Source organism: Anolis carolinensis, unplaced genomic scaffold, assembly GCF_035594765.1.
Source record: "Anolis carolinensis isolate JA03-04 unplaced genomic scaffold, rAnoCar3.1.pri scaffold_10, whole genome shotgun sequence".
NCBI lineage: Eukaryota > Metazoa > Chordata > Lepidosauria > Squamata > Dactyloidae > Anolis > Anolis carolinensis.
In genome coordinates, this window is record NW_026943821.1 from 5435227 (window position 1) to 5462244 (window position 27018).

General features: G+C 42.2%; 2 protein-coding genes across 2 annotated transcripts in view; one reads left to right on the forward strand and one right to left on the reverse strand.

The window, feature by feature from the left end:
• Positions 1-229: 229 nt before the first annotated feature.
• Positions 230-18133, reverse strand: fkrp (fukutin related protein). The gene is made up of 3 exons (XM_003228041.4): positions 17996-18133; positions 14237-14318; positions 230-9909 (listed from the first exon to the last, which is right to left on the reverse strand). The coding sequence occupies exon 3, from the start codon at positions 9815-9817 to the stop codon at positions 8300-8302; it is 1518 nt and encodes a 505-aa protein (XP_003228089.1). The 5' UTR covers positions 9818-9909; positions 14237-14318; positions 17996-18133; the 3' UTR covers positions 230-8299.
• A 31-nt stretch (positions 18134-18164) lies between these two features.
• strn4 (striatin 4) overlaps positions 18165-27018 on the forward strand; it is a 34020-nt gene continuing 25166 nt past the window's right edge. Inside the window, exons 1-4 of the mRNA XM_008121533.3 lie at positions 18165-18437; positions 25626-25729; positions 26085-26158; positions 26814-26892. Of these exons, the coding sequence (XP_008119740.2) occupies positions 18165-18437; positions 25626-25729; positions 26085-26158; positions 26814-26892 (530 nt within the window). The remainder of the gene's footprint in view (positions 18438-25625; positions 25730-26084; positions 26159-26813; positions 26893-27018) is intronic.

The following is a 27018-nucleotide window of genomic DNA, read 5'->3' on the forward strand; positions in this document are numbered from 1 at the left end:
TCATCCTTAGACATCCTCCCAATCGATGTCCTTAACGGCGCCTTCATTACTAAAAGTGGTATCTATTTATCTACTCGCATCTCTGCTTTCGATCTGCTAGGTGGGCAGGGAGCTGGGGTTAACGGCGGGTGCTCACCCCGACCCGGGCTCGAACGGTCGACCTTTCGATCGGCAGGATTTTTCTACAGCTAGCAGTGAGCGGGTTTTGAAAATTAATAAATTCATGACATCAGGGGAAAAAAACGCTCAGTGTTTATTTTACACCCATCTTTGCATAATACGCAGAAAGGGAGACTCTGTGTCGTTCCAAGCGTGGTTCGCTTAAAATAACTTTTTTTTTTCTGCATTCTGAAATACACACTCTTCCATACCGTTAAGACAGGTTTTAAACTGGTTTTAATGGTCCTGGCTTGCAGTTCAAGGCAACTTGGGAAGTTTACTTGACAACTGAGATGAGTGAGTTTCAAAGAAACTAAAAAGACGGCATCACACTTTATTAGGTATGGGCAAACTTGGGCCATCTGGTTGTTTTGGACTTCAACTCCCATCATTCCTAACAGCCTCAGGTCCCTTCCTTTTGCCCCTCAGCCGCTTAAGCGGCTGAGGGGCAAAAGGAAAGGACCTGAGGCTGTTAGGAATGATGGGAGTTGAAGTCCAAAACAACCAGATGGCCCAAGTTTGCCTATGCCTGCACTACATCATGAAATGGCACGACTCAATTGGAAAAAAAAATTGTTAAAAGAAGTCGGAAGGCAGAGGAAAGTTGTATTATATTGGCCAAGAAAGGCTACTAAAACTAAATATTATTATTATTATACAAATAAATAAACCCTTGGTTTATAAGGTTCGTAAGGTTCTAAGTTGTTGTCACAAACGGGGAAATCCGACAGCAATTCACGGCTGAACTCTTCCCTAGAAGGAAAGATGACTAAACGGAGACGGATCCTCTTTGGATAGGTTATGCAAGGACATAATAAAAAATAAAATAATAATAAAATCAACATAATAAAAAGGAGAACGGCGCTTGGCAAGGTAGAGAAGGCAATAGGAAAAGTGGTGGAGAGATGCAATAAAGGAAATTATGACACTGCTAGACCCAAGGATAGGATGACTGGACTTTCCGCAGATACAGTAGAGTCTCACTTATCCAACATTCTGGATTATCCAACGCATTTTTGTAGTCAATGTTTTCAATATATTGTGATATTTTGGTGCTAAATTCCTAAATACAGTAATTACTACATAGCATTACTACAGAGCTAACGACTCTGAACAAAGGATGCCCCCAGGCAGGAAGAAGCCAGGAGATGAAGCTATTCAATGCTAATTGAGGTGATTAACTACAACATTCATACTGGCCTCCAACTGACAAAGAGTTCTTCTCTCACCCTGGACTTTCCACAGATACAGTAGAGTCTCACTTATCCAAGCCTCGCTTATCCAAGCTTCTGGATTACCCAAGCCAATGTTGTCAATGTTTTCAATATATTGTTATATTTTGGTGCTAAATTCCTAAATACAGTAATTACTACATAGCATTACTGCGTATTGAACTACTTTTTCTGTCAAATTTGTTGTATAACATGATGTTTAGGTGCTTCATTTGTAAAATCATAACCTAATTTGATGTTTAATAGGCTTTTCCTTAATCCCTCCTTATTATCCAACATATTTGCTTATTCAGCATCCTGACGGCCCGTTTACGTTGGATAAGCGAGACTCTACTGTAGTTCAATATGCAGTAATGCTACGTAGTAATGACTGTATTTACAAATTTAGCACCAAAATATCACAATGTATTGAAAACATTGACTACAAAAATGCGTTGGATAATCCAGAACGTTGGATAAGCGAGTGTTGGATAAATGAGACTCTACTGTATATATAAACCTTCCTTGCTTAGTTTCTCCATACCTCGCAACCTCTGAGGATGCCTGCCATAGATGTGGGCAAAACGTCAGGAGAGAATACTTCTAGAACATGGCCATACAGCTCGGAAAACACACAACAACCCTTTAATGAAATTGTTGTGTTTTATGTTGTTCTATTTATATTTGTTTATACTATTTTTAAGTTTTGGACTGTGTTTTAACCTATGTTACTGTTGGGCTTGTTCCCACGTGAGCCGTCCCGAGTCCCTCCGGGGAGATGGTGGTGGGATACAAGAATAAAGTTGTTGTTGTTATTATTATTATTGAAGTGGTGTCAAACTGCACCGATTCTACAGTGTAGAGGTATCATCATTCATAAGGTTGCCATAAGTCAAAGTGGACTAAGTAGTTACTAACAACAATGGTTAACTCAATGACATGTGTTTTCATGAGCAGCAAGTCCTCTTTTGGGGCTGAATTAGGACACAACCTTTCCCTTAAATGAACTGGGAGGCGCAGGTCGTTGGACTCTGCATGTGACGGTCACAAGTATTTTAATTGTTTTAGAATAGCTTTCTTTCTATTACAGGGAATATAAAACTCAGGTTGGCTCCAAAGATAAGTGTGGTATGTTTGTGCCTATAAGGAAGCAGCTTGTGCAACATGGTTGACCCCGTTGTTAAGTCACTTCCTATACAAACCGCACAGCCTGCAACTTCATCTGGTGCTGCATCTACATTGGAGAATTAATGCAGATTGATACCTCTTGAACAACTGCGGCTCAATACAATGGGATTGTGGGATCTGTAGTCTTGCGAGGCACCAGCCCTTTGGCAGAGAAGGCGGAGGACATCATAATAATATTGAATATGTTTTCATGGATTTTAAAATATTATTTATATTTAATTCTATTTTAATGTTCGAATATTGGTAAACAGTAGAGTCTCACTTATCCAAGCCTCGCTTATCCAAGCCTCTGGATTATCCAAGGCATTTTTGTAGTCAATGTTTTCAATATATCATGATATTTTGCTGCTAAATTTGTAAATACAGTAGTTACAACATAACATTACTACGTACTGAACTGCTTTTTCTGTCAAATTTGTTGTATAACATGATGTTTTGGTGCTTCATTTGTAAAATCATAATCTAATTTGATGTTTAATAGGCTTTTCCTTAATCCCTCCTTATTATCCAAGATATTAGCTTATTCAAGCTTCTGCAGGCCCGTTTAGCTTGGATAAGTCAGACTCTACTGTATTTTGAATTGTATGCCAATGCTTTTATGTTCAGCTGTTTTGAGTCTCCTTCAGGAGAGATAAAGCAGGGTGTAAATAAATATAATCATCATCATAATTGCACAATAGATTTGGAATAGACTTCGTGGGCCATCTAGTCCAACCCCCTGCCACGTAGTTGAATTAATGTTTGCATAGTTGTATATTTGAAATTGTATGCTAATGCTTTTATGTTTATCTGCTTGGAGTCTCCTTTGGGAGAGATAAAGCAGGGTGTAAATAAATATCATCATCATCATCATCATCATCATCATGATCATGGAATAATACAGTTGGAAGAGACCACATCTAGTCCAATCCCCTGCCATGTAGTCGTATGTTAAGCCGTTTTGAGTCTCCTTCAGGAGAGATAAAGCAGGATATACTGTATATACTCGAGTATAAGCTGACCTGATTTTACCACAAACAAATGGGAAAACATATTGAGTCGAGTATAAGCCAAAGGTGGGAAATGCAGCATTTTGGTAAATTTCAAAAATAAAAATTGATACAGTAGAGTCTCACTTATCCAACACTCGCTTATCCAATGTTCTGGATTATTCAACACATTTTTGTAGTCAATGTTTTCAATATATCATGATATTTTGGTGCTAAATTCATAAATACAGCAATTACTACATAGCATTACTGCGTATTGAACTACTTTTTCTGCCAAATTTGTTGTCTAACATGATGTTTTGGTGCTTCATTTGTAAAATCATAACCCAATTTGATGTTTAATAGGCTTTTCCTTAATGCCTCCTTATTATCCAACATATTTGTTTATCCAACATTCTGCCGGCCCGTTTATGTTGGATAAGTGAGACTCTACTGTACCAATAAAATTACATTAATTGAGGCATCCATAGACTAAATATTTTTGAATATTTGCATAAAACTGTAATTTAACATAAGACTGTCCAACTCTGATTACCTATATACTCAACCTGAATATAAGCAACCAAGACCCTCACTCGAGTATAAGCCGAGGGGGGCTTTTTCAGCCCTAAAAATTGCTGAAAACACGCCTTATACTCGAGTATATACAGTAAATAAATATCATCATCATTGAATAAGAGTTGGAAGAAACCTCATGGGCCTTCTAGTCCAATCCCCTGCCATGTAATCATAAAACCACACCTCATTTTCTTTATCGTTCTGTGTCTGTGAGCTCACCAAACTGCAGATCCCAGGATTCTAGACAGCAATTAAAGTGGCATCAAATTACGTTGTGAAAGAGGCTGCAGTGTTGTAAACACCTTCCCTGGTTTGTACACATGACGGAAGGGCTGTCAATAAACACTTCGACGACCCACTGCTTGTGCTCACTGATGGGTAAAAGAAGGCCTAAGCTTTAAAATATCTGAAAAATGTGCACCACAATAAAGGTTCAAACCATAGAACACAATATGTATATTAGAGCATCATATACACAATAATGTTAACAATAATACAAATAATAATACAAATAATAATAAGATTTATAGACTGCAATCATCCAGATTTAAATGCTACACAGAGCAGTTTTCAATATAAAACATATATCAACAAGACTCCAACTGATTTATATAGACCAGGTGAAAATAGACATACCAACAAGTCTATATAAATCATATGTGATATCTTATAAAGAGATATTGGACCATTTTCCTTTTATCTCTTTAAGAAAACTTGAAGCTGAGGCAACAGTACAGATATTCAAAACATTGCCGCTTACCAGATGAAGGGTTAACTGAAACTGGAGTAAACCTGGGAACCAGTAGTAAACGGCTTATGTAAACAGCTTGTAAACAGCTTATTTCGGCTCACAGCCAGCTATGCTAAAATAACATCTATTTAACCATTTATTGTCAACAAACTAAAGCTACAGCCTACTGACAGCATTTACATCTAGAGGAGTCCTACAGAACTGCTCCAAGACTACAGAGACTTTGATTTGTTTTGACTCCAAGCCAAGTTTGAGCCAATTGATTTGCACACTGATATATTGAGTTTTACAGCATATTACATGCATTTGGAGAGACTGGATGTACACATACTGTGTCGCTAACAAACTTTAGTTGGAGTCTTGTTGATATATGTCTGATATATGTTTTATATTGAAAACTGCTCTGTGTAGCATTTAAATCTGGATGATTGCAGTCTATAAATCTTATTATTTGTATTGTTATTTGTATTATTGTTAACATTATTATGTATATGATGCTCTATTATACATATTGTGTTCTATGGTTTGAACCAGGGGTCCTCAAACTTTTTAAGTGGAGGGCCAGTTCATGGCCCCTCAGACTGTTGAGGGGCCGAATTATCATTAAAAAAATACAAACAAATTCCTATGCACGCTGGACATGTCTTATTTGTAGTGCAAAAAAAAAAAAACCCAACAACAATTATTTATTTATTTGTTTACATTTATACCCCACCCTCTCACCCTGAAGGGTACTCAGAGCGGCTTACAAGTTATATGTATATACAATATATTATATTATTAGCATATCACAATATTAGCATTATATATTACTACTAGCTGTGCCCAGCCACGCGTTGCTGTGGCGAAGTATGTTGGTATGGGAAATCAAGTATTGAGGAATTGGTGGTAGTTAAGGTCAAGGGTAAAGGTTTTCCCCAGACATTAAGTCCAGTCGTGTCTGACTCTGGAGGTTGGTGCTCATCTCCATTTCTAAGCCGAAGAGCCGGCGTTGTCCGTAGACTCCTCCAAGGTCATGTGGGATGACTACATAGAGCGGCGTTACCTTCCCGCCAGAGCAGTACCTATTGATGCACTCACATTTGCATGTTTTCGAACTTCTGGGTTGGCAGAAGCTGGGGCTAACAGTGGGGGCTCTCTCCGCTCCCCCAATTCAAACCTGTGGCCTTTCGGTCCAGAAGTTCAGCAGTTCAGCGCTTTAACACGCTGCGCCATCAGGGGATATTATTTCCTAAAGGTTGTGAATATACAATATTTCTGATTGGTTTTTTTTGTTTGTTGGAGGCAAGTATGAATGCTGCAATTAGGAAAAATGATTAGGATGTAATGGCCTTGCAGCTTTAAAGCCTGGCTGTTTCCTCCCTGAGTTAATTTTTTGTTGGGAGGTGTTAGCTGGCCCTGATTGTTTCCTGTCTGGAATTCCCTTGTTTTCAGAGTGGTGTTGTTTGCGATATTTTATGTGCTTCTACTGTCTGTGGCCCTGAGAAAACAGAGGATTTTCCAGACTTTGATGATGGGAATACTTTGTTGGGAGGTGTTAGCTGGCCCTGATTGTTTCCTGTGTGGAATTCCCCTGTTTATTTACTGTCCTGGTTTTAGAGATTATATTGTTCTGCATTATTCTATCCCAGTAATTATTTCATATTAAAGAAGAATCTCACTTATCCAACATTCGCTTATACAATGTTCTGGATTATCCAACGCAGTCTGCCTTTTCATAATCAATATTTTTGTAGTCAGTGTTTTAAATTCATTGTGATATTTTAGTGGTAAATTTGTAAATACAGTACAGTAGAGTCTCACTTATCCAACATAAACGGGCCGGCAGAACGTTGGATAAGCGAATATGTTGGATAATGAGGAATTAAGGATAACCCTATTAAACATCAAATTAAGTTATGATTTTACAAATTAAGCACCAAAACATCATGTTAGACAACAAATTTGTCAGAAAAAGTAGTTCAGTACACAGTAATGCTATATAGTAATTACTGTATTTATGAATTTAGCACCAAAATATCATGATATATTGAAAGCATTGACTACAAAAATGCGTTGGATAATCCAGAACGTTGGATAAGCGAGTGTTGGATAAGTGAGACTCTACTGTAAATACTACATAGCATTATTGCGCATGGAACTACTTTTTCTGTCAAATTTGTTGTATAATATGATGTTTTGGTGCTTAATTTGTATAACGATTACCTAATTTGATGTTTAATTGGCTTTTCCTGAATCCCTTCTTATTATCCAACATATTCACTTATCCTGCCGGCCTGTTTACGTTGGATAAGTGAGACTCTACTGTATATTGATAATCTTATATTATCTGCTTAGAAGTGGATTATATGAGGCCCCTTCTTCACAGCTGTATAAAATGCACACTGAAGTGGATTATATGGCCGTGTGGAGTCAAGATAATCCAGTTAAAGCAGATAATATAAGATTATAAATGGGTTATATAGCTGTGTGGAAGGGCCTTGAATCTACACTGCCATATAATCCAGTGCAAATTAGATAATCTGTGGAAGAAGCCTAAGTGAGGCCTAACTCTGCCTGTCCCCTAACTGAAACCTGGCTGTCCCTTGGTTGCTAGGCAACCAAGTGGGCAGAGATTAGCCCTCTAAACTGGCAGCAATTGGATAAAAAAAATTATTGCTCTCCCTCTAATTAGGACTTTATTTTTCTTTTCTTTTTGTTGTATCAACCTTGAGATGTGGATGATGGGTTGTGTTGTCAAATTTTGAGGTTGGGGGGCCTGTACTTTTGTTGTTTTGTGAATTGCCGTGATGCCATCACTCTTTTATATATATAGATAGTGTACTATAGCACTATACCGTAATATTATTAGTAATATTACATTTGATATATAATATATAATTAATATTATATTATACAATATTATTATATTATATTGTATTATTATTATTATTATTAGCCGCCCTGAGTCCCCTACTGGGTGAGAAGGGCGGGGTAGAAATACTGTAATAAATAAATAAATAAATATTATATTGTATTACATTATAATATTATTATCAATATTATATGTATACACAATATATTATATTATTAGGATTGCACAGTATTAGTAAATTAAAGAACAATACAATATTTAAAAATAAAAACAATTTTAACCAACATACTGTGTAAACCTATCAGGATTTCAATGGGAAGTGTGGGCCTGCTTCCGGCCAAAGAGATAGTGAAGTTAAGTAGGATTGTTGTTGTGCCTTGAAGTCATTTCGGACTTTGGGCGAACCTAAGTCTAAAACTGGGGGCGGGGGCCAGGTCAATGACCTTGGAGGGCTGCATCCAGCCCCCGGGCCTTAGTTTGGGGACCCCTGGTTTGAACCTTTATCGTGGTGCATATTTTTCAGATATTGTTTAGAATAGACAGCTGTGTTTAGTTATTACTAAGCTTTAAAATGCCAAAGGACCGCTCTTCAGCTCCCTTTCTCCAGGCTCTTCATGGCTGGATTGGGGTATTCTGGCTTCTCGATGGCCCCTTCACCAAACTTCAGCTCCAGGAATCCTCGGAGGTCGTTGGGCGCCAGGGCCAGGAAGCCGGCGAAGGGGACGGGCACCAAGGGCTTCAGGAAGTGTTCGGGGAATTCAATGTCCTGCCGGTGGTCCATCCAAGTGTCCTTGGTCATCAAGCCGTTCTTGGGGTAGAAGGGCCACAGGTCAACGTGCAAGTGGTTGTGCTCGCTGTACTGTACGCGGTAGAAGTCCCCCTCGATGGCCTTCTCCCAGACGAAGCCCTTTTCATCCACCACGGAACCGGACTCGGCGTTCCTCAGCAGCTCGCAGTTGGGGATGTCCTCCAAGTAAACGCCGAGGTCGACGTCGTAGTCCCACGGAATGATGTCCTGGTGGCGGGCCGCCCCGAGGAGCGTGCCCCCTTCCAGCCAGTACCGCACTCCGGAGGTCTCCAAGATGTTGATGACGTATTTGGCCGTCTCCCTTAAGGCGCGGAGGCAGCATGGCGGGGTCCAGCGGTTCTGGTAGAGGTATTCCGGGGTATCGTCATGGATGGTGCCGAAGCAGCGCGGCGTCTCTTTGCTGCAGCCGAACCACTGCTCCTTGCCATCCTCTAGGATCACTCGCTTGAGGCCAAAGTCTTGGAAGAGCCGCAGGCGGTTGGCCTTGGCTAAGTTGTCAGCTTTCCACTGGTTGTGGGCGGAGGTGAGCAAGGGCTGGTGGAGGAGCGAGAAGGAAACGTCCAGGACGCGGACAGCCCAGCCTCGGAGCGAAGTCTGAACGAAGAGGGAGGTCAACAAGGGCCGGGCCAAAGGGCGGGAGAGGTTGAAGAAGTCCTTGGTGCGGAGGAGGACCACGGCTTCCCCCGTCAAGGCCGTGCAAAGTCTAGAGGCAGGAGGGGCCGGCATGTACTCGGCCGTCCATTCTTTAAGGCTCACCTTGAGGTTCAGGCACCGTAGCGGGGCCGGCGAGCGGACAGGAGCGGCCACCATCTCGACCTTGGTTTGGCTGCTCCGGAACTCCTCCAACATTTGCTCCAGTTGGGCCGTCGCTGTGTCCGCCTTCACTCCGTCCGGCACCAAGGCCACATATTCTGTCCTCACATACGTCTCGGGTTTGAACTCATAGGCAGGCCGGTCCGGGGAAGGCTTGAGGAGGACGACGTGGATGTTGGGAGCGTTGGGCAGAAGCATAGGAGGGTAGGGCAAGCGGTCAGCCGCCACGACTATATTCAGCTCGGGGTCCTGTTTCAAGAAGGACCGCACCACGTCAGGGATGTAGTTCTCGAAATCCTCGAACTCCCGGATGAGGACGGTCAAGCCGGGCTTCAAGGGAGGGCACAGCAGAGGACGGGAGCCATGGTGCGGGTGGTCCCGGTGGTGCTGCAGGAGGCGCTGCTGCAGGCTGGAGATGTAGTGGAGGATCAGCAGGTTGACCGCGATGGCGACCGCCAACACGCCTTGGCAGAAGGTGATGCGCATCTTGCGAGCGCCGGATGGCGGACAAAGCACTCTGCTCTCCAGGCCCAAGAGGGTCCTGCCGTCCCAGGGTCATCCATCCACTTTCACTTCGCCTGAGGACCATGGGAGAAGGAGGAGAGAAGGGTGGTGACTGTGGTGGTCAGGCTTTCAACATGCCGGACAAAAACGGGGGTCAGTCAAAAATGATCTGCACTCTGGTTATATTGAAATGTGTGACTTATCAGCTCTCTCTCTCTCTTTATAGTCCAGGCATGGGCAAACTTTGGCCCTCCGGGTGTTTTGGACTTCAAATCCCACAATTCCTAACAGCCGGTAGGCTGTTAGGAATTGTGGGAGTTGAAGTCCAAAACACCCGGAGGGCCAAAGTTTGCCCATGCCTGGACTATTGCCTCTTTGGAGCCCTATGAGCATGACAATGTATCTGACTTTTCCAAAAGTTGATTAAAATAAATTCTACAGCTGTTTTGGAAAGAGATACAACAAAGAATACAAAAAAAAATTCAAGATTAGCCTAGACCCCAAAGTCTTTCTTTTAGGGATGCTTGACTTTGAAGACTGAAACAAAGAAATTTTGTTTAATTATTTAACGACGGCGGCGAGAATAATTTACGCGAAAGAATGGAGGACAAAAAACAGGCCTGATATAAATTCTTGGCTTAATAAAATTTTGGAAATTATGAACATGGATACATTAACATACTTATTATCAAACACTCAGGGCAAACCAAAAAAAAACAAACAGATTGGGAATTGATAAAAAACTATTTAACTCTGGACGACTCTGGGAGTTAGTGCTCATCTCCATTTCTAAGCCGAAGAGCCGGTGTTGTCCGTAGACACCTCCAAGGTCATGTGGCCAGCATGACTGCATGGAGTGCCGTTACCTTCCCGCCGGAGCGGTACCTATTGATCTACTCACATTTTGCATGTTTTCGAACTGCTAGGTTGGCAGGAGCTGGAGCTAACAGCGGGTGCTCATTCCGCTCCCGGGATTTGAACCTGGGACCTTTTGGTCCACAAGTTCAGCAGCTCAGTGCTTTAACACACTGTGCCACCAGGGGCAGGTATTGCACCACCTGAATTCAACCGGGAAGCAGCAGCCTGTAATGAAAGGACCAAGGCAGTGACATCTCCGGTCCATCCTCTGTTCGGATATCGGGAAGCTAGCCAATGCCTTAAATCAAGGAACAGTTTCCTAAGATCCATAGAGATACTCGCAGTAACACCTCAGCAAGTGAGAGTCCAAAACTGGCAGGCTAAAACCCGGAACCTCAAGCCGTAGCTGAGACCAGGTGAGAAACTCCCTCCTAGGTACACAGAAGACTGGGCAATTTGGAAGGCGCTGAAGAGACTGTGCTCTGACACCACAAGATGCAGAGCCAACCTTAAGAAATAGGGCCTCAAAGTGGAGTCCACAACATGCGAGTGTGAAGAAGAGCAAACCACAGACTACTGAGTGACTACAGTGCAGCCTGAGTCCTGCCATATGCACAATGGAGGACATTGTCACAGTGACACCAGAGGCACTCCAAGTGACCGGCTTCTGGTCAAAGGACATTTAGTATAATACCACATTTTTAACTTTTTTGTGTTTTTTTATTTATTTAATTTATTTATAGTATTTATATTCCGCCCTTCTCACCCCGAAGGGGACTCAAGGCGGATCACATTGCACATATAAGGCAAACATTCAGTGCCATATACACATAGAACAGAGACAAGACGCAGGCACGGGCTGTCCTCGAACTCATGACCTCTTGGTCAGAGTGATTTGTTGCAGCTGGCTGCTAACCAGCCTGCGCCACAGCCCAGCCTACATTTTTAACTGCATTACAACTGTAGTCTCAATTCGCTTCTGACATGATAAATAAATTTCTTATCCAGCTTTCCTCGTGACTCAAGGTGGATTCATTGCATGACTTCACATGCACATGCAAGTTTATTTATTTATTTACAGCATCTATATTCCGCCCTTCTCAACCCGAAGAGGACTCAGGGCGGATCACATTACACATATAGGCAAATATTCAATGCCATAACATAGAACAGAGACAAGATGCAGGCACGGGCTGTCCTCGAACTCAGAGTGATTTGTTGCAGCTGGCTTGCTATCCAGCCTGCGCCACAGCCCGCCCCTCGAAATGTATTTCTATGTTCAAAGTGCTATCCAGCTGTGTAGGTTTACAACAGCCTTGAAGGCACATAGATGAACAATTGTTTGGAGCAGAATTTAGCTGATGAGGGGTAAGAGATTGGGATCTATAGGGCCTTTGGGATAGGCTGGAATCCCAATTCCCAGAAACGGGATCAGAAAGAGCCTTCATACCGATGCCAATGTTGCTGCAGGAATCTTTCCCGGCTCCCGCTGGGCATCAACCACCGGCAAAGAAGCCAAACAAAAGAGTCACCCTAATGAGCGCAACCCTTCCACATATGCTTTTTAAAAAGGAGCCACCAATCTTCCCGGTGGAGCAGATGGGCTGCGGAGGGGCAGCAGCGCCACTTAATCTTGTTTAGATCAGGCTTTGCTCATTTCCCTGCAGGGATCGGCAGCTTCTGTTTGGAAGGGAAACAATAATACGCTCACTCAAGAGAAAAGGAAGGCGGCCAGCGTTGCAGGAGGGCAGTTTGGAGAGGAAAGACAATGTTGTGATTAGAGAAAAATAAACTAAGAAGTTTAATAACAGTAATTGTGATTCATAGAATCTTAGAGTTTGAACACTGTCAGGCAGGAAGGCACCAACTAAGCTCTCCCGATAGATGGCCATTTAGCCATAGATAGGTATAATCAATTATATAAATCAATTATATATCATATAATTGTTTTATGATGCGGCTGGAATACCTTCATATAATACTAGACTTGAAATAGAGTCCACCCTTATTCTGTCAAGAAGGTGACACCATCCAATCCCTCCCGACAGACGGCCATCTAGCCAGATAGGTATAATTGAGCCATAGATAGGCATAAGCAATTATATAAATCAATTATAATTGATTTATGATGTGGCTGGAATACCCTTATATTCATATAATCATAGACTTGAAATAGAGTCCAGCTTTATTCTGTCAAGCAGGAGGACACCATCCAATCCCTCCTGACAGACAGCCATCCAGCCAGATAGGTATAATTGAGCCATAGATAGGTATAATCAATTATATACATCAATTATAATTGATTTATGATGTGGCTGGAATACCTTTATATTCCACCATACAATCCCGGCCATCTAGCCAGATGGGTATAATTGAGACATAGATAGGTATAATCAATTATATAAATCAATTATAATTGATGTGGCTAGAATACCCTTATATTCATATAATCCTAGATTCGAAATAGAGTCCACCCTTATTCTGTCAAGAAGGAGGACACCGACACCATCCAATCCCTCCCGACAGACGGCCATCTAGCCAGATAGGTATAACTGAGCCATAGATAGGTATAATCAATTATATAAATCAATTATAATTGATTTATGATGTGGCTGGGATACCCTTATATTCATATAATCCTAGACTTGAAATAGAGTCCACCCTTATTCTGTCAAGCAGGAGGACACCATCCAATCCCTCCCAACAGATGGCCATCTAGCCAGATAGGTATAATTGAGCCACAGATAGGTATAATCAATTATATACATCAATTATAATTGATTTATGATGCGGCTGGAATACCCTTATATTCCACCATCCAATCCCTCCCGACAGATGGCCATCCAGCCAGATAGGTATAATTGAGCCATAGATAGGTATAATCAATTATATAAATCATTTATAATTAATTTATGATGTGGCTGGAATACCTTCATATAATCCTAGACTTGAAATAGTCCACCCTTATTCTGTCAAGCAGGAGGACACCATCCAATCCCTCCCGACAGACGGCCATCCAGCTAGATAAATATAATTGAGCCATAGATAGGTATAATCAATTATATAAATCAATTATAATTGATTTATGATGTGGCTGGAATACCCTTATATTCAAATAATCCTAGACTTGAAATAGAGTCCACCCTTATTCTGTCAAGAAGGAGGACACCATCCAATCCCTCCTGACAGATGGCCATCCAGCCAGAAGCAGCTTGCATACTTTCAGATTCATAGAATCTTAAGAGTTGGAATACAGTCCAGGCAGGAAGGCACCATCCGAATCTTCCCAACAGATGACCATCCAGCCATACATACTGGTAAATATAATTGATATATGATATAATTGATATATCAGATGCCTTAGATATCTACAATCGTAGAGTTGGAAGAAACTCCCAAAAGTTCATTCAAACCCCCTTTTGCCAGGCGGAAAGGCACCACCTGAACCCTCCCGACAGATAGCCATCCAGCCATAGATAGATATAATTGATATACAATTAATATATGATGCCATTTGAATACCCTTAGATTGATAGAATATACCTGTTGTGGAGAGGCAGGATGGCAAGGGGTTCCAGCACGATCAACAAGGCATTTTCTTCCCGCTGAAGCAACATTCAGGCGGCTGAAAAGGAAATTGAACAAGTGGGGATGCAATAAAAGACCGAAAAGGTGCCACTCTCTCAGCCACTTGTTTGGATTTCCAAACAAGGGATGCTTTGCCTGTATTAGGCTCCCCAAAAAGCCTCCAGAAACTCTTCTTTCTACATTTATTATTCTGAGAACCACATATTTTGCCTAACGTGAATATTTTATGTATGGATGGGGTCTGAATGGATGGAAGGCCTTGTTGCTATGGCAACTCCCACTCCCTAGTTGCCATAGCAACTCTGACTTCTTCCCACTCCGGGTGGATGTGACTGTCAACTATCATTCCATAAAAAGACAAAAATGGGAAAAATTACGTAATAATTTCTCTCACTTTGCTTTGGTGCCTATGGCAAACCCACTTGCTCATTTATCCTCAGTAATATTTACTTACCCTCGGTAAATATTATTACTAGCTTGGGTACCCGGCATTGTGCGGGTTATTTGAAAAAGTCAATTTTTAATTGTACAAAATGCGAAAGGTTGTGGATTGAGCACAACTGACATCATGCCAGGTGAACCTCGAAAAGCTCCATCAGTAGTTAAAGTTTGTGATGTTGGGCAAGTTTGTTCCGGATGCATCATCGGCGGGATTTAGTGTGCTCTCTGGCAGGGTAAACCGCAACTCCCATTATGGTCAGTCCCTTCAAACCCCTTCAGTATGTTCAGTTAGTCATGGGGGTTCTCTGTGCCAAGTTTGGTCCACGCCCATCATTGGCGGAGGTCACAATTTCCCTGGTTGTGGGTGAACTACAACTCCCAGAAAGAAAGGTCAACTTCCCCAAACCCCTCCAGTAATCAAATTTCAGCATATCAGGTCTGTGTGCCAAGTTTGGTCCAGATTCATCTGTGTTTGGGTCCACAATGATCTCGGGATGTAGGTGAACTACAACTCCCTCAAATCAAGGTGGATTTTCCCCAAAGACCTCCAGTATTTTTTGCTGGTCATGTGCCCATTTTGCTCTATGTGCCACGTTTGGTCCAATTCTATCTTTGGTGGAGTTCAGAGTGTTTACTGACTTCAGGTGAACTATAAATCCCAGTACCTACAACTCCAAAATGTCCAGGCCAATTTGGGTATGCATGCCAAGTTTGGTCCAGATCCATCATTGTTTGCGTTCATTATGCGCTCTGGATGAAAGTGAACTACAACTCCTATAATTCCCTCCAAGGATTATCAGTAATTTTTCTTGGTCATGGTAGTTATGTGTGCCCAGTTAGTTCTAGGTCCATTGTTGGTGGAGTTCAGACTGCTCTTGAATTGCACAGGAACTATACATCCCAGTACCTACAACTACTATAAATCATGGTGAATTCTCCCCAAACCTCTCTCTCCAGTATGTTCTGTTGCTGATCAATTCCTCTGTTTGCTGTGTGCCATAGAAAAGAATAGGAAAGGGTTATGGGAGAGGCAGTGGGCGGGGTCATGCAAATTCCACACCAATGGAGAGATTAAGAAACACTGGGATGTCTGTGGTGGAGGAAAAAACATAAAATATGTGAGGAAATTGTCCCCGAATGAAAGCCTTCACTTGGGTGGTGGGCAGGATGGTGTTTGTGGAGGACATTGGCAGGGCTCTTGGACATGTTCATGGCGCTCACTGTAACCTGCAATGTCATTGGAGGGAGGACTATTAGTGTCCCCTGAATAGTGGGAGCTATAGCTGTTTGTGGAGGCAGGAGCTTGTCTGCGTAAGTGGACACTCCAGCCACAAACACGCATACATATATTCACTTTTGTTATGTGTATAGTTAGATAGATATATATTATTAATATTATTATTATTATTAATTTTTAGTATAATGTTACAACTCAATACGGATACTATATTTACAAATATTAATATCATGTATATTATTATTAACGTTTAGTACATTATTACAACCAAATATTAATACTTACCTTCACTAATATTATCATGCATATTAATATTATTAATGTTTAGTAAAACATTACAACTAAATAGTACTATTTATTTATTTATTTATTTACTTACTACATTTATAGCCTGCCCTTCTTACCCTGAAGGGGACTCAGAGCTGCTTACAAATTATATGTACATACACTATATGCACAGTGTGTTAAAGCACTGAGCTGCTAAACTTGCAGACCGAAAGGTCCCAGGTTCAAATCCCGGGAGCAGAGTGAGTGCCCGCTGTTAGCTCCAGCTTCTGCCAATCTAGCAGTTAGAAAACATGCAAATGTGAGTAGATCAATAGGTGGGAAGGTAACGGTGCTCCATGTAGTCATGCCGGCCACATGACCTTGGAGATGTCTATGGACAACGCTGGCTCTTCGGCTTAGAAATGGAGATGAGCACCAACCACCAGAGTCGGTCACAACTGGACTTAATGTCAGGGGAAATTTTTACCCTTTACTTTACACTATATTATAATATAATATTATAATATATAATAATATAATATTACCATATATTGATACAGTAAAAGGGTAAAGATTTCCCCTGACATCAAGTCCAGTCATGTCTTATTACCAGTATTGTACTATGCTAATAATATAATATTGTATGTAAATTTAATTTGTAAGCCGCTCTGAGTCCCCTTTGGGGTGAGAAGGGCGGCATATAAATGTAGCAAATAAATAAATATTATATGATTTGTATAGCAAAATATTAGCATTAAAGTACTATATTGTACTATATCACTATATGGTAATATTATTAGTAATATTACATGTAATAGAAATATATAATTAATATTATTATACTGTATTGTATTATTAGTAGTATTAATTAATAATACTAATAATGTTTAGTAAAATAATTAATAATTATTATTAATGTTTAGTAAAACATTACAACTAAATATTAATACTTGTAAGTCAATATTAATATCAAATTTTTGGGATTTGTAGTCCCCACCTGGATGAGGGATGCAGTAGTTGCTAGGCAACAAGTCCTTCCCTCCCCTTGCTCCAGCCAGCCTTCACGGTTTCCATGGAGACCTCAGCCTCCTCCCTATTGGTTCCTCCCACCCCACCCCCCTTCGTCGCTATTATGGTATCTCCCGCAAGAGAACGAGATGGGAGAGGTCCACAGAGTTGGAGATAAAAGGGGGAGAGGCTGATGTGAACTCCCCGCGTTAATACAGTGGTACCTTCCGTCTCTATCAAGAGAAGGAACTGGGAAAGTTCCACCGAGAAAGAAAGGGGGGGCCAAAAATAGTATTTTACCCCCCCTTCCTCTTTCTGCTGCAATGGTACCTCCAGGCTTAAGCAAAAGAACCTAGGAACGTTTCAAAGAGAAAGGGAAAAGGTATTGGTGGAGGAAAGACGCAGCCCTCACAGCTCCCCCTTTTCTCACAAGAATGGTATCTCCCACCTCCTGTTATAAACAGAAATCGGAACGTTCCATATAAAAAGGGGGGGAGGTACTTCCAGTTTTTATACCCCCCCTCTTCATGAAATGGTGTCTCCCGCCTCAGGGAAGACAACTTGGGAGCGTTCCAATTCCAGTATTTAGACCCCCCTCTTGCTGGAATGGTATCTCCCGCCTAGGGGCGGACAACTTGGGAGCATTCCATTGAGAAAGACAAAAAGGGGGGCAAAGGAAGAAGAAACGTACAGATATAGAAATAGAAGTAAAGGAGACAGGAACGATATGAGATAGGGCGGGTGGGGATAAGAGCGCTCACCTCGAGTTGCCATGGGAACTTATCCTTCTCGCTCTGCCTCCTAGTCTGTCTGAGTCTTGGTAGGCCTCACTTCCGGCTCACAATTTGGCAGGAAGTGGATCTCCGCGCTCCCTTTGGCACGGCCTCTGGCTCTGTTTTTTTTCCCCTCGCGCGGCCTGAGAGGCTCACTATGTGGCAGCAGCAGCAACAGCAACAACCGCCTCCGCCGCCTCCGCCGCCGCCAATGGAGGCCGGGCTCCGAGCGCAGCAGCAGGCCCAGGCCCAGGCCTTCTCCGCGGGGGGAGACCAGCCGCCGCCCCCGCCTCAGCAGCCCTCCTCCGCTGCCTCCGCCTCCGGCCGCGCCGAGCTGAGCCTCCCCGGCATCCTGCACTTCATCCAGCACGAATGGGCCCGCTTCGAGGCCGAGAAGAGCCGCTGGGAGGCCGAGAGGGCCGAGCTCCAGGTGAGCGAGGCCTAGTCGCCCCTCAGCGCACAGAGAGAGAGGGAGAGCGAGGGAGGGAGAGGGAGGCCGGCTGAGGGGGCTTCTCCATTCGCCGCCATCTTGGAGGGCCTTCCTGGTTATCATTCCTGGTTGTCATTGGATTGCAGTTGGGGGGGCTTTGGAAGAGCGGGGAGCGGCACCTTCTTCGTTTCCATTCATTGTCACTCGATTTGAGTGGCGTTGAAGCAGGCATGGGCCAACTTCGGCCCTCCAGGTGTTTTGGACTTCCTAACAGAATGATGGGAGTTGAAGTCCACAACACCTGGAGGGCCGAAGTTGGCCCATGCCTGCTGTGAAGGAAGGAAAAGAGGCACCATATAATTAATAATAATTGTAATAATAAAAACAGTGTATTGTTATTATTATTAATAATAATAGTAATAATGATTGTAATAATGATTGTAGCAGCATGTTATTAGTAATAGTAATACAGTAGAGTCTCACTTATCCAAGCTAAACGGGCCAGCAGAAGCTTGGATAAGCGAATATGTTGGATAATAAGGAGGGATTAAGGAGAAGCCTATTAAACATCAAATTAGGTTATGATTTTACAAATTAAGCACCAAAACATCATGTTAGAAAACAAATTTGACAAAAAAGTAGTTCACGACGCAGTGATGTTATGTTGTAATTACTCTATTTACTAATTTAGCACCAAAATATCACGATATATTGAAAACATTGACTACTACAACAACAACAATTTATTGATTAGCCAGTTGGCCTTATCAAGCACAGACAATACAAACATGAAATACAACATACATCTGGTACACTTAAAATAAAATAAAAATAAAATAAAAACAAAGACCCTGCATGTAAGTCCCAACTTGATTCTTCTACAAACTGTTCTAGGGGTCATTTAGAGGGATTAAACTCCACTCTGGAGTCGGAGGAGCTGGGCCTGATAGAGACTGATTCACCTGAGCTCTCTATGTCCATTGGAGATGGTGTGACTAAGGACAAAGAATATGCTTGCAATCTAATGGCTAACCATTGCACATTAACTTCAGAGATTACAAAAATGGCTTGGATAATCCAGAAACTTGGATAAGCGAGGCTTGGATAAGTGAGACTCTACTGTAATAAAATAATATATAAAATATATAATATATAATATAATAATAATAATAGCAGCAAATTATTATTATTACAGTAGAGTAATAATAGTACTAATAATAACAACAATAATAGTAATAATAATCCCCTCAGGAATCCTAGGCCACACTGTCAGATATATCCCAACACATGCCCTTAGTCCTTGCTTTATTTTATTGATATTCACATTAATTGCTTCGAGTCTCTTTTTAAGAGATTTGAAGTGGGATATAAATAACAACAATAATAATACTAATAATAGTAACAACAATACTCCCAGGATTCCTTTAGTCCTTATTTCATTTTTTCAACATTGTTAGCCACTTCAAGTTTCATTTGAGAAAGAGAAAGTGGAATATTAGTAATAATTTGAGTCTCATTGGAGAGAGAGAAAGCAGAATGTTAATAATAATAACAACAATATTGTTAGCTGATTTGAGACTTTTTAAGATTAAAAATTGGGATAATAATATCAAGGAATGGGGAAGCTCCCATTCCATCCTCAGGGCTGTCCACTTACCAGGCCACACTGTGGTACAAATAACAACAAACCCCATGCACACCCCTCCAGGCTATCTAGTTCAACCCTTTTCTGCCAGGGAGGAAGGCACAGTTAAACTGCTCCTGAGAGATGTCTGTCCAATCTCTGCTTAAACACCTCCAGAGATGTGTAGGGCTAAACTTAGGTTGAAAATGAAGTGCACAGATATAAGATGAGTGATAAGGTAAAGGTTTTCCCTGATGTTAAGTCTAGTCATATCTGACTCTGGGGGTTGGTGCTCATCTCCATTTCTAAGCCGAAGAGCCGGCGTTGTCCGTAGACACCTCCAAGGTCATGTGGCCAGCATGACTTCATGGAGTGCCGTTACCTTCCCACCGAAGCGGTACCTATTGATCTACTCACATTTGCATGTTTTCGAACTGCTAGGTTGACAGGAGCTGGAGCTAACAGCGGGCACTCAAGCTGCTCTCAGGATTTGAACTTGGGACCTTTCGGTTTGCAAGTCCAGCAGCTCAGCGCTTTAACGCACTTTGCCACCGGGTGATGGGTGATACTTGGCTTGAAAACAGTTAATGTGAGAGGGATTTAGGAATCTTAGCAGACCCCAAGCTGGACATGGGTCAACAGTGTGATGCGGCAGCTAAAAGGGCCAATGTGATTCTACGCTTGAGAAACTTCAAGCAATTCTAGGCTGCATCAATAGGAGTCTAATGTCAGGACTAAGGAAATTCATAGTCCCAATCTGTTCTGCTTTGGTCAGATCTAAGCTGGAATAACAGTTTTGAGCATCACACTTCAGGAAGAATATGGACAAGCTGAAACGTGTCCAGAGAAGGGAACCAAAATGATCAAAGGTTTGGGAACTATGAATCCCAAGAGGAGAGGCTTAGGGAGCTGAATATGTTTTGTCTGGAGAAGAGAAGGCCGAGAGGGACAGGAGAGCCACGTTTAAATACTTGAAAAGATGCCATATTGGGGAGGGAACAAGCTGGTTTGCTGCTACTTCAGAGACCAGGAGCAATGGATTTAAGCTGCAGGAAAAGAGATTCTATCTAAACCAGTGGTTCTCAACCTGTGGATCCCCAGGTGTTTTGGCCTGCAACTTCCAGAAATCCCAGCCAGTTTACCAGCTGTTAGGATTTCTGGGAGTTGAAGGCCAAAACATCTGGGGGCCCACAGGTTGAGAACCACTGATCTAAACATTAGGAAGAACTGGGTTGCTGAGAGCTTTCCGGGCTGTATGGCCATGTTCCAGAAGCATTCTCTCTTGGAAGTTTCGCCCACAACTATGGCAGGCATTCTTAGAGGTTGTGAGGTTTGTTGGAAACTAGGCAAGTGGGGTTTATATATCTGTGGAATGTCCAGGGTGGGAGAAAGAACTCTTGTCTGTTTGAGGCAAGTATGAATGTTGCAAATGGCCAGCTTGATTAGCTTTTAATGGTAATAGCATTTAATTTCCTGACAGTAAGAGCTGTTTGATGGTGGGATATGCACAGAACTCAGTATCTCACGGGGGAGAGATGATCCTAATTCTACAGTCCCTGCCGGGCATATAGGAAAGGTCCCTGACATCCCGCATCTGTGCTGCTAGCCACTGTATTCATTATAGGTCAATAGTTATAGTTTTGTTGAAAGTGTAACACAGGAAATTGGGATGGGGGAATGGATGGGATATTGACAATATTGAATGGCTATGTTTGGTGCCTGAAGATATAGGTAGTCCCCCAGTTGCAAACATCTGATTTACAAATGAATCCTAGTTAAGAATGGGGCCAAGACAACAGCAAGTGAGAGGAATCATCCCCTCTGAAGGGAAATCCACCCCTGAAAGAGATATTATCATGGGGAAAAGAGGTCTCAACTGAAGCTTTATCATCAATCCTTGTTTCTACAGTAAACAAATTTTCCCAAAATCCAATAATTTGGAATTTGGAAAAATTTGGGACAGAAAGTAAGCTGAAATTTTCTGAACAGAGGCCCAGACAGCAAAACAAACACCATAGGGGTGTTAACCCTTCTATATGCTACCTATCTTGTTTGTAACTTGGAGTCTGTCTGTATTCAGAAATATTCCTGGAGCGCAAACCGCCTGGGGGCTGGAGATGGCGGACAGGAAGAACGACAAGTTTCTTTTCTTTATAAGGAATGGAGGAAGACATGAGCGGCCCACACATGCGTAGGCCTGGATAATTTGTCCCAAAATGTTATCGGGGGGGGGGGGGGTAAGAGACTGAGTGTAACTGACATCTCTCCGACTGATTGGTGACACATGGAAGGATTGCGTGGTGAAGGAGTGGGTGAATATTGCTGCCAACTGTTCCCTAGCAAATGGGGCAATCCTTGAAGGAAGGGGTGTGCATGCAAGAAGCAAGAGGGGGACAGCACCTGTTGCTCCCAGGTGACTACAAAACAGTTGTGCCCATTGCCATAAGGTCTGTTGGCAACCAAGATAACATGAGATACTTGAATTTTGAGGATGGGGCGTAGGGCAGAAAAGAGGTCAATTTAAGAGTAAAAAGTTTTTCCCCCAGTGTGAACCCAAGATTATTCTCCCTGAGTATGTCGGTTTATCCTCTTATGCCTTTGATAAACTATTTTTAATTGCACTAAAAAAAACTCCTGTCCTGTTGGAGAAAGCTCAGTATGGAAGAAGCATTGCTTCTGTCAAATCTCCGCTCTCTTTAAAACTGACAGGTTGTCTGCAATCGAAACAGTGTGGGAGGCTCAACCAGAGAAAAACATCTCTTTCAAATGCTCACTTGGAAGCATCCATTACACTGGTGAGGAAAGTGCAAGCTGCAAATAATCCCACCACAAGGGAAGCCCACCCCAAAATGCTCCTCAAAAGATCAATCCTTGTTCCCAGAAGCTCCTAGATGTAAAGCGTTTTCTCAAAACATACTCCCACATCCCAAAATTAGAAACTAGGTACTTGGATATCACAACTGAAAGTTCATTCCAAGTGCTGTTTTTAGATAAAAACAGGACAACGCAGTGGGTGCAAAAATTGGTCCCAACCACAATTGCCCTATTAGAACTAGGTGGCTGAAGATTTAGCATCTATAATATAAATTTGTATCCCTGGAAGGAAACCTTGGTGTCCAGTGGCAAGCTCTTCTCTATAGCTGCAGGGGAGCAAACAAGGGCACTCATCTTTTCGGGCAGGATTGGAACTCTAGATGTTTAAGACTTCAACTTCCATCCTCCACTTGCTATGTTGTTGAACCTTTTGGGAATTGAAGTGTAAAGGTTGCCCATTACTGCCCTATGCCTTGCTTGTCCTATTGCCTGGATGATTGTACTTCAGATTGCTTGCGGATTCCATATTTTTGGGAGTAATGTCAACCCCCCCAATGGGATTTTTTTGTTTTTTTCCGTGTCAGGAGCGACTTGAGAAACTGCAAGTTGCTTTTCATGTGAAAGAATGGGCTGTTTTTGAAGTTTTATCATCCTTGTGGGAGGCTTCTCTCATGTTCCCACATGGAGCTGACAGAGGGAGCTCATCCACTGTCTCCCCAGGTTGAATTCAAACTGGCAATCTTCAGGTCAGCAACCCAACCATCAAGTCAGCAGTCCTGTCAGCACAAGGGTTTAACCCATTGCGCCATCAAGGGCTCCCCCCCCCCCCCCCCCAATGGGATGAGGTGGGACAAGATATTCATAGCCATTATTTTATTAGTGGCAACATTTGATAAGCATAATAGCCTACCTGAAGAATGAAGAATCCCATCAGTAGTTGATAAACAAACTGAAAATGATTTACATGTTAGTGTATATGATTTTCTTCTTGTTTTTCTGCCACCTCTCAACAAACAGGTTTCTCAGGTCCAGGGGTGTAGTGAATAAATTATGCAAGGCAGGTGCCTCTCATCACAGTCCCTACATCCACACCCAGAAGAAAAGTCCCAAAATACAGGCATCAAGAAACCAGTTCTAACAGGTTTCAGCTTATCCATGAGCAGGTCTTTTGTAAAGCTAATGCACATTTGGGACTTAGCCATCCTTAAAGATTTAGAATTGAAACAGAGATTTGTTGTTGATATTTTATAGTAAACCTAAGGTGAACCTAGCATTGGATTTTATTTGCACGATTTGTTCCAAGGGTGCTTGCCATGACACCCTTCTGAGGCTGAGAGAGAGCGACTTGCCCAAGGTTTCCCAGTGAGTTCCCATGGCTGAGTGAGAATTCAAACTGCGGGGTCCTACACCAGCACTTAAACCATCATTTCAGACATAGCTCATAACGATGTGGTGTCTGGGAAAATTCATTTTCTGTACTAGCTACTGTTAGAATTGAAGCTAAACCTAGAGAGAATGGGGCAGATCTGAAAGGGTTAGCACATTAATGTCATTATCTACATTCATCAAAACTCAAAAGGTCCCCATGCTCTGTCCTTGCAAGCCCTAGCTTCACTACAGCTTTGAAATGATATAAAAACCTGTAAAATTGATGAGCATATGTGCTTCATGCAGGGAGCAGAGCTATTTTGGTCTACGCAGGAGGCAAGCGGCGGAAAAATGGAAATAGTAAAGCAAATTTCCCTTTCAAATTATCTTAAGTTCCAGAAAAGAGCATAGCAGGTCTTGTGTTTGTGAGGTTTTTAGTGCTGTCACTGAGATTAGCCCCCTTATCCTGGAAGGTTTAATCATCCTCCGAAAGACAGCATAGGGCCCTTTTAAATATTCACTCATTAAGCCCCTTCACTTCTGCAGCAGTAGGTTTCAGCAGGCTTCTCCTGACGTTTAAATATGAATTTGAGATGAGCTGCTGTTGAGGGCAAATCAATGCGCCTGTGACCTGGCCTTACATCTGAAATACCACAGCTTCAGAGCTCCTTTTTCTCCCCCTTCAGACAATCCCACTCCTGTTCTTCTGGGATGCATTGGAATATAGAACTTACTTACCCTATGAAGAGAATGTTCTGCACAGTTCATCTGCCAAGTTACCTCTTGGGATTGCTGCATAAAATCCCAACTTTTAAAAAAGTTTTTGCAATCTCAAACAGCAATGTATAAGCCCTTCTGATCTCAATGCCACCCAGTTTGTTTTCTAATTTCCTTTTGCCAATTTCACATTAGATGATGAATTTTTTAAATGCTTTCATGGGTTGTCTCATGTCCTAAGATCTGCTGGCATCGTAAGGTTGGAAGGGACCTCAAGAGCGATCCAATCCAACCCTCATCATGCAATAATACAGAACTAGGTCACTCCTGAAGGCTGTCCATTCAAGCTCTGCTTAAAGATCTTGAAAGGAGGATGCATTGGAAATATTTCAGTGAAATAATAAAATAAATAGATTCAATGTAAGTTTGCTTATATTAAATTCCCTTTTCCAGTTCCCCTTTAGACGTTGCAACGACATGACTGCAGCTAAGTGAGTGAAATGGATTCACAGAAAGGGGGGAGATTGTTTTATTGTATTCCAGTGTATGTCACTGGAAGAATTTGGGTGAAACTTTCCCAGTATGCAAGTATCTTTTTCCGGACAGAAGTGTCTGAAGTGTTGTTTAAATCTTGTGTCCCCAACTTTTCATTCTTCCTCCTCCAGGCACAAGTGGCGTTCCTTCAGGGGGAGAGGAAGGGCCAAGAGAACTTGAAGACCGACCTTGTGCGGAGGATAAAGATGCTAGAATATGCTCTGAAGCAGGAAAGGTGAGTTCTGGAGACAGAATAGATATTCCCATCCATAATAGATGGATGACTGAAGGACTTCTTGGTCCTTCAGCCTGGATGTTAGGAGCACTTCACTTTGTTATGTCTAAAGGAGGCATGGGCAAACTTTGGCCTTCTGTTTTGGACTTCAACTCCCACAATTCCTAACAGCCAGTAGACCTGGAGGGCCTAAGTTTGCCAGGTTTAAAGGTGCAGGTTGAGGTCTCTTATCTCAAATGCCATCCAGATATGGTTGTGTGGCCATCACTTTGCAGCATTCCCTCCAAAGGCAGAAGCAAATATTTGTTGCTTTTATTTCCTGCATTTCTTCCTAAGGTCCTTTTCTCTATTCCAGGTCAAAGTATCACAAGCTGAAATTTGGCACTGACCTAAACCCGGGAGAAAAGAAACCTGATACATCAGAACCAGGTATGATAGTCATTTTTCTGAGATGCCCATAGATCTCTAGTCTCTGTAAGGGACAAGTTGTCTTGTAATGTGTAAAGTATCATAAACTCAGAGGGCACTAGATAGATTTTTTTTTAAAAAACATTACTTTAAAGAAGGTCCTTGGGCAATAGTCAAGATACCTTGAGTATCTTAGGATCTTAAGTAATTTTGAAGATCTTCGTCATAAGAGACAGAACTGGAGTCCTTTATTTGCTGTGGTCAGGGGTGTAGGACCACTGCAAATGTGGAAAAACATGAATTGAAACATTTTTAAAATTCACAGTCTCTATTCCTTCACAGCAATGCTATGGTTACTCCATTGGAGGTTGGCCAAGTTGCTTCAGAAAAGGTTTGCTGTGGCCTCCTCTGATGCTAAAGGCGTGTATGACTTGCCCAAGTTCACCCAATGTATCTCTGTGGCTGAGCAGAGATTAGAACCCTCCTCTTCCAGTCCTAGACCAACACTTGAACTACTACTTGAATTGATGGCCCTTGTTTCCCTGCCGTCTGCCTTCAGAAAGCTGAGCCTTGCCCCTATTCTGAGAAACCCCAGTGTAACAACAGTTGGAAAGGTGTTTTACCATACTGTTAATGGCTAATGAAAGCCTTCCATTGTTGTTGTTTTTTTACTTAGTCTCCAATGGACCAGTGGAGCCCCTTTCCTTGGACAGCAACCAGTTTATGTGGAAAGAAGGCCGCCAACTCCTGCGTCAGTGAGTAGCTCCTCTGTAAAACTGAGGATTATACTGTTGGACAGTAGCTCTGCAGTTTGCAGGCATGGGCCAACTTTGGCCCTCCAGATGTTTTGGATGTCAACTCCACAATTCATAACAGCCAGT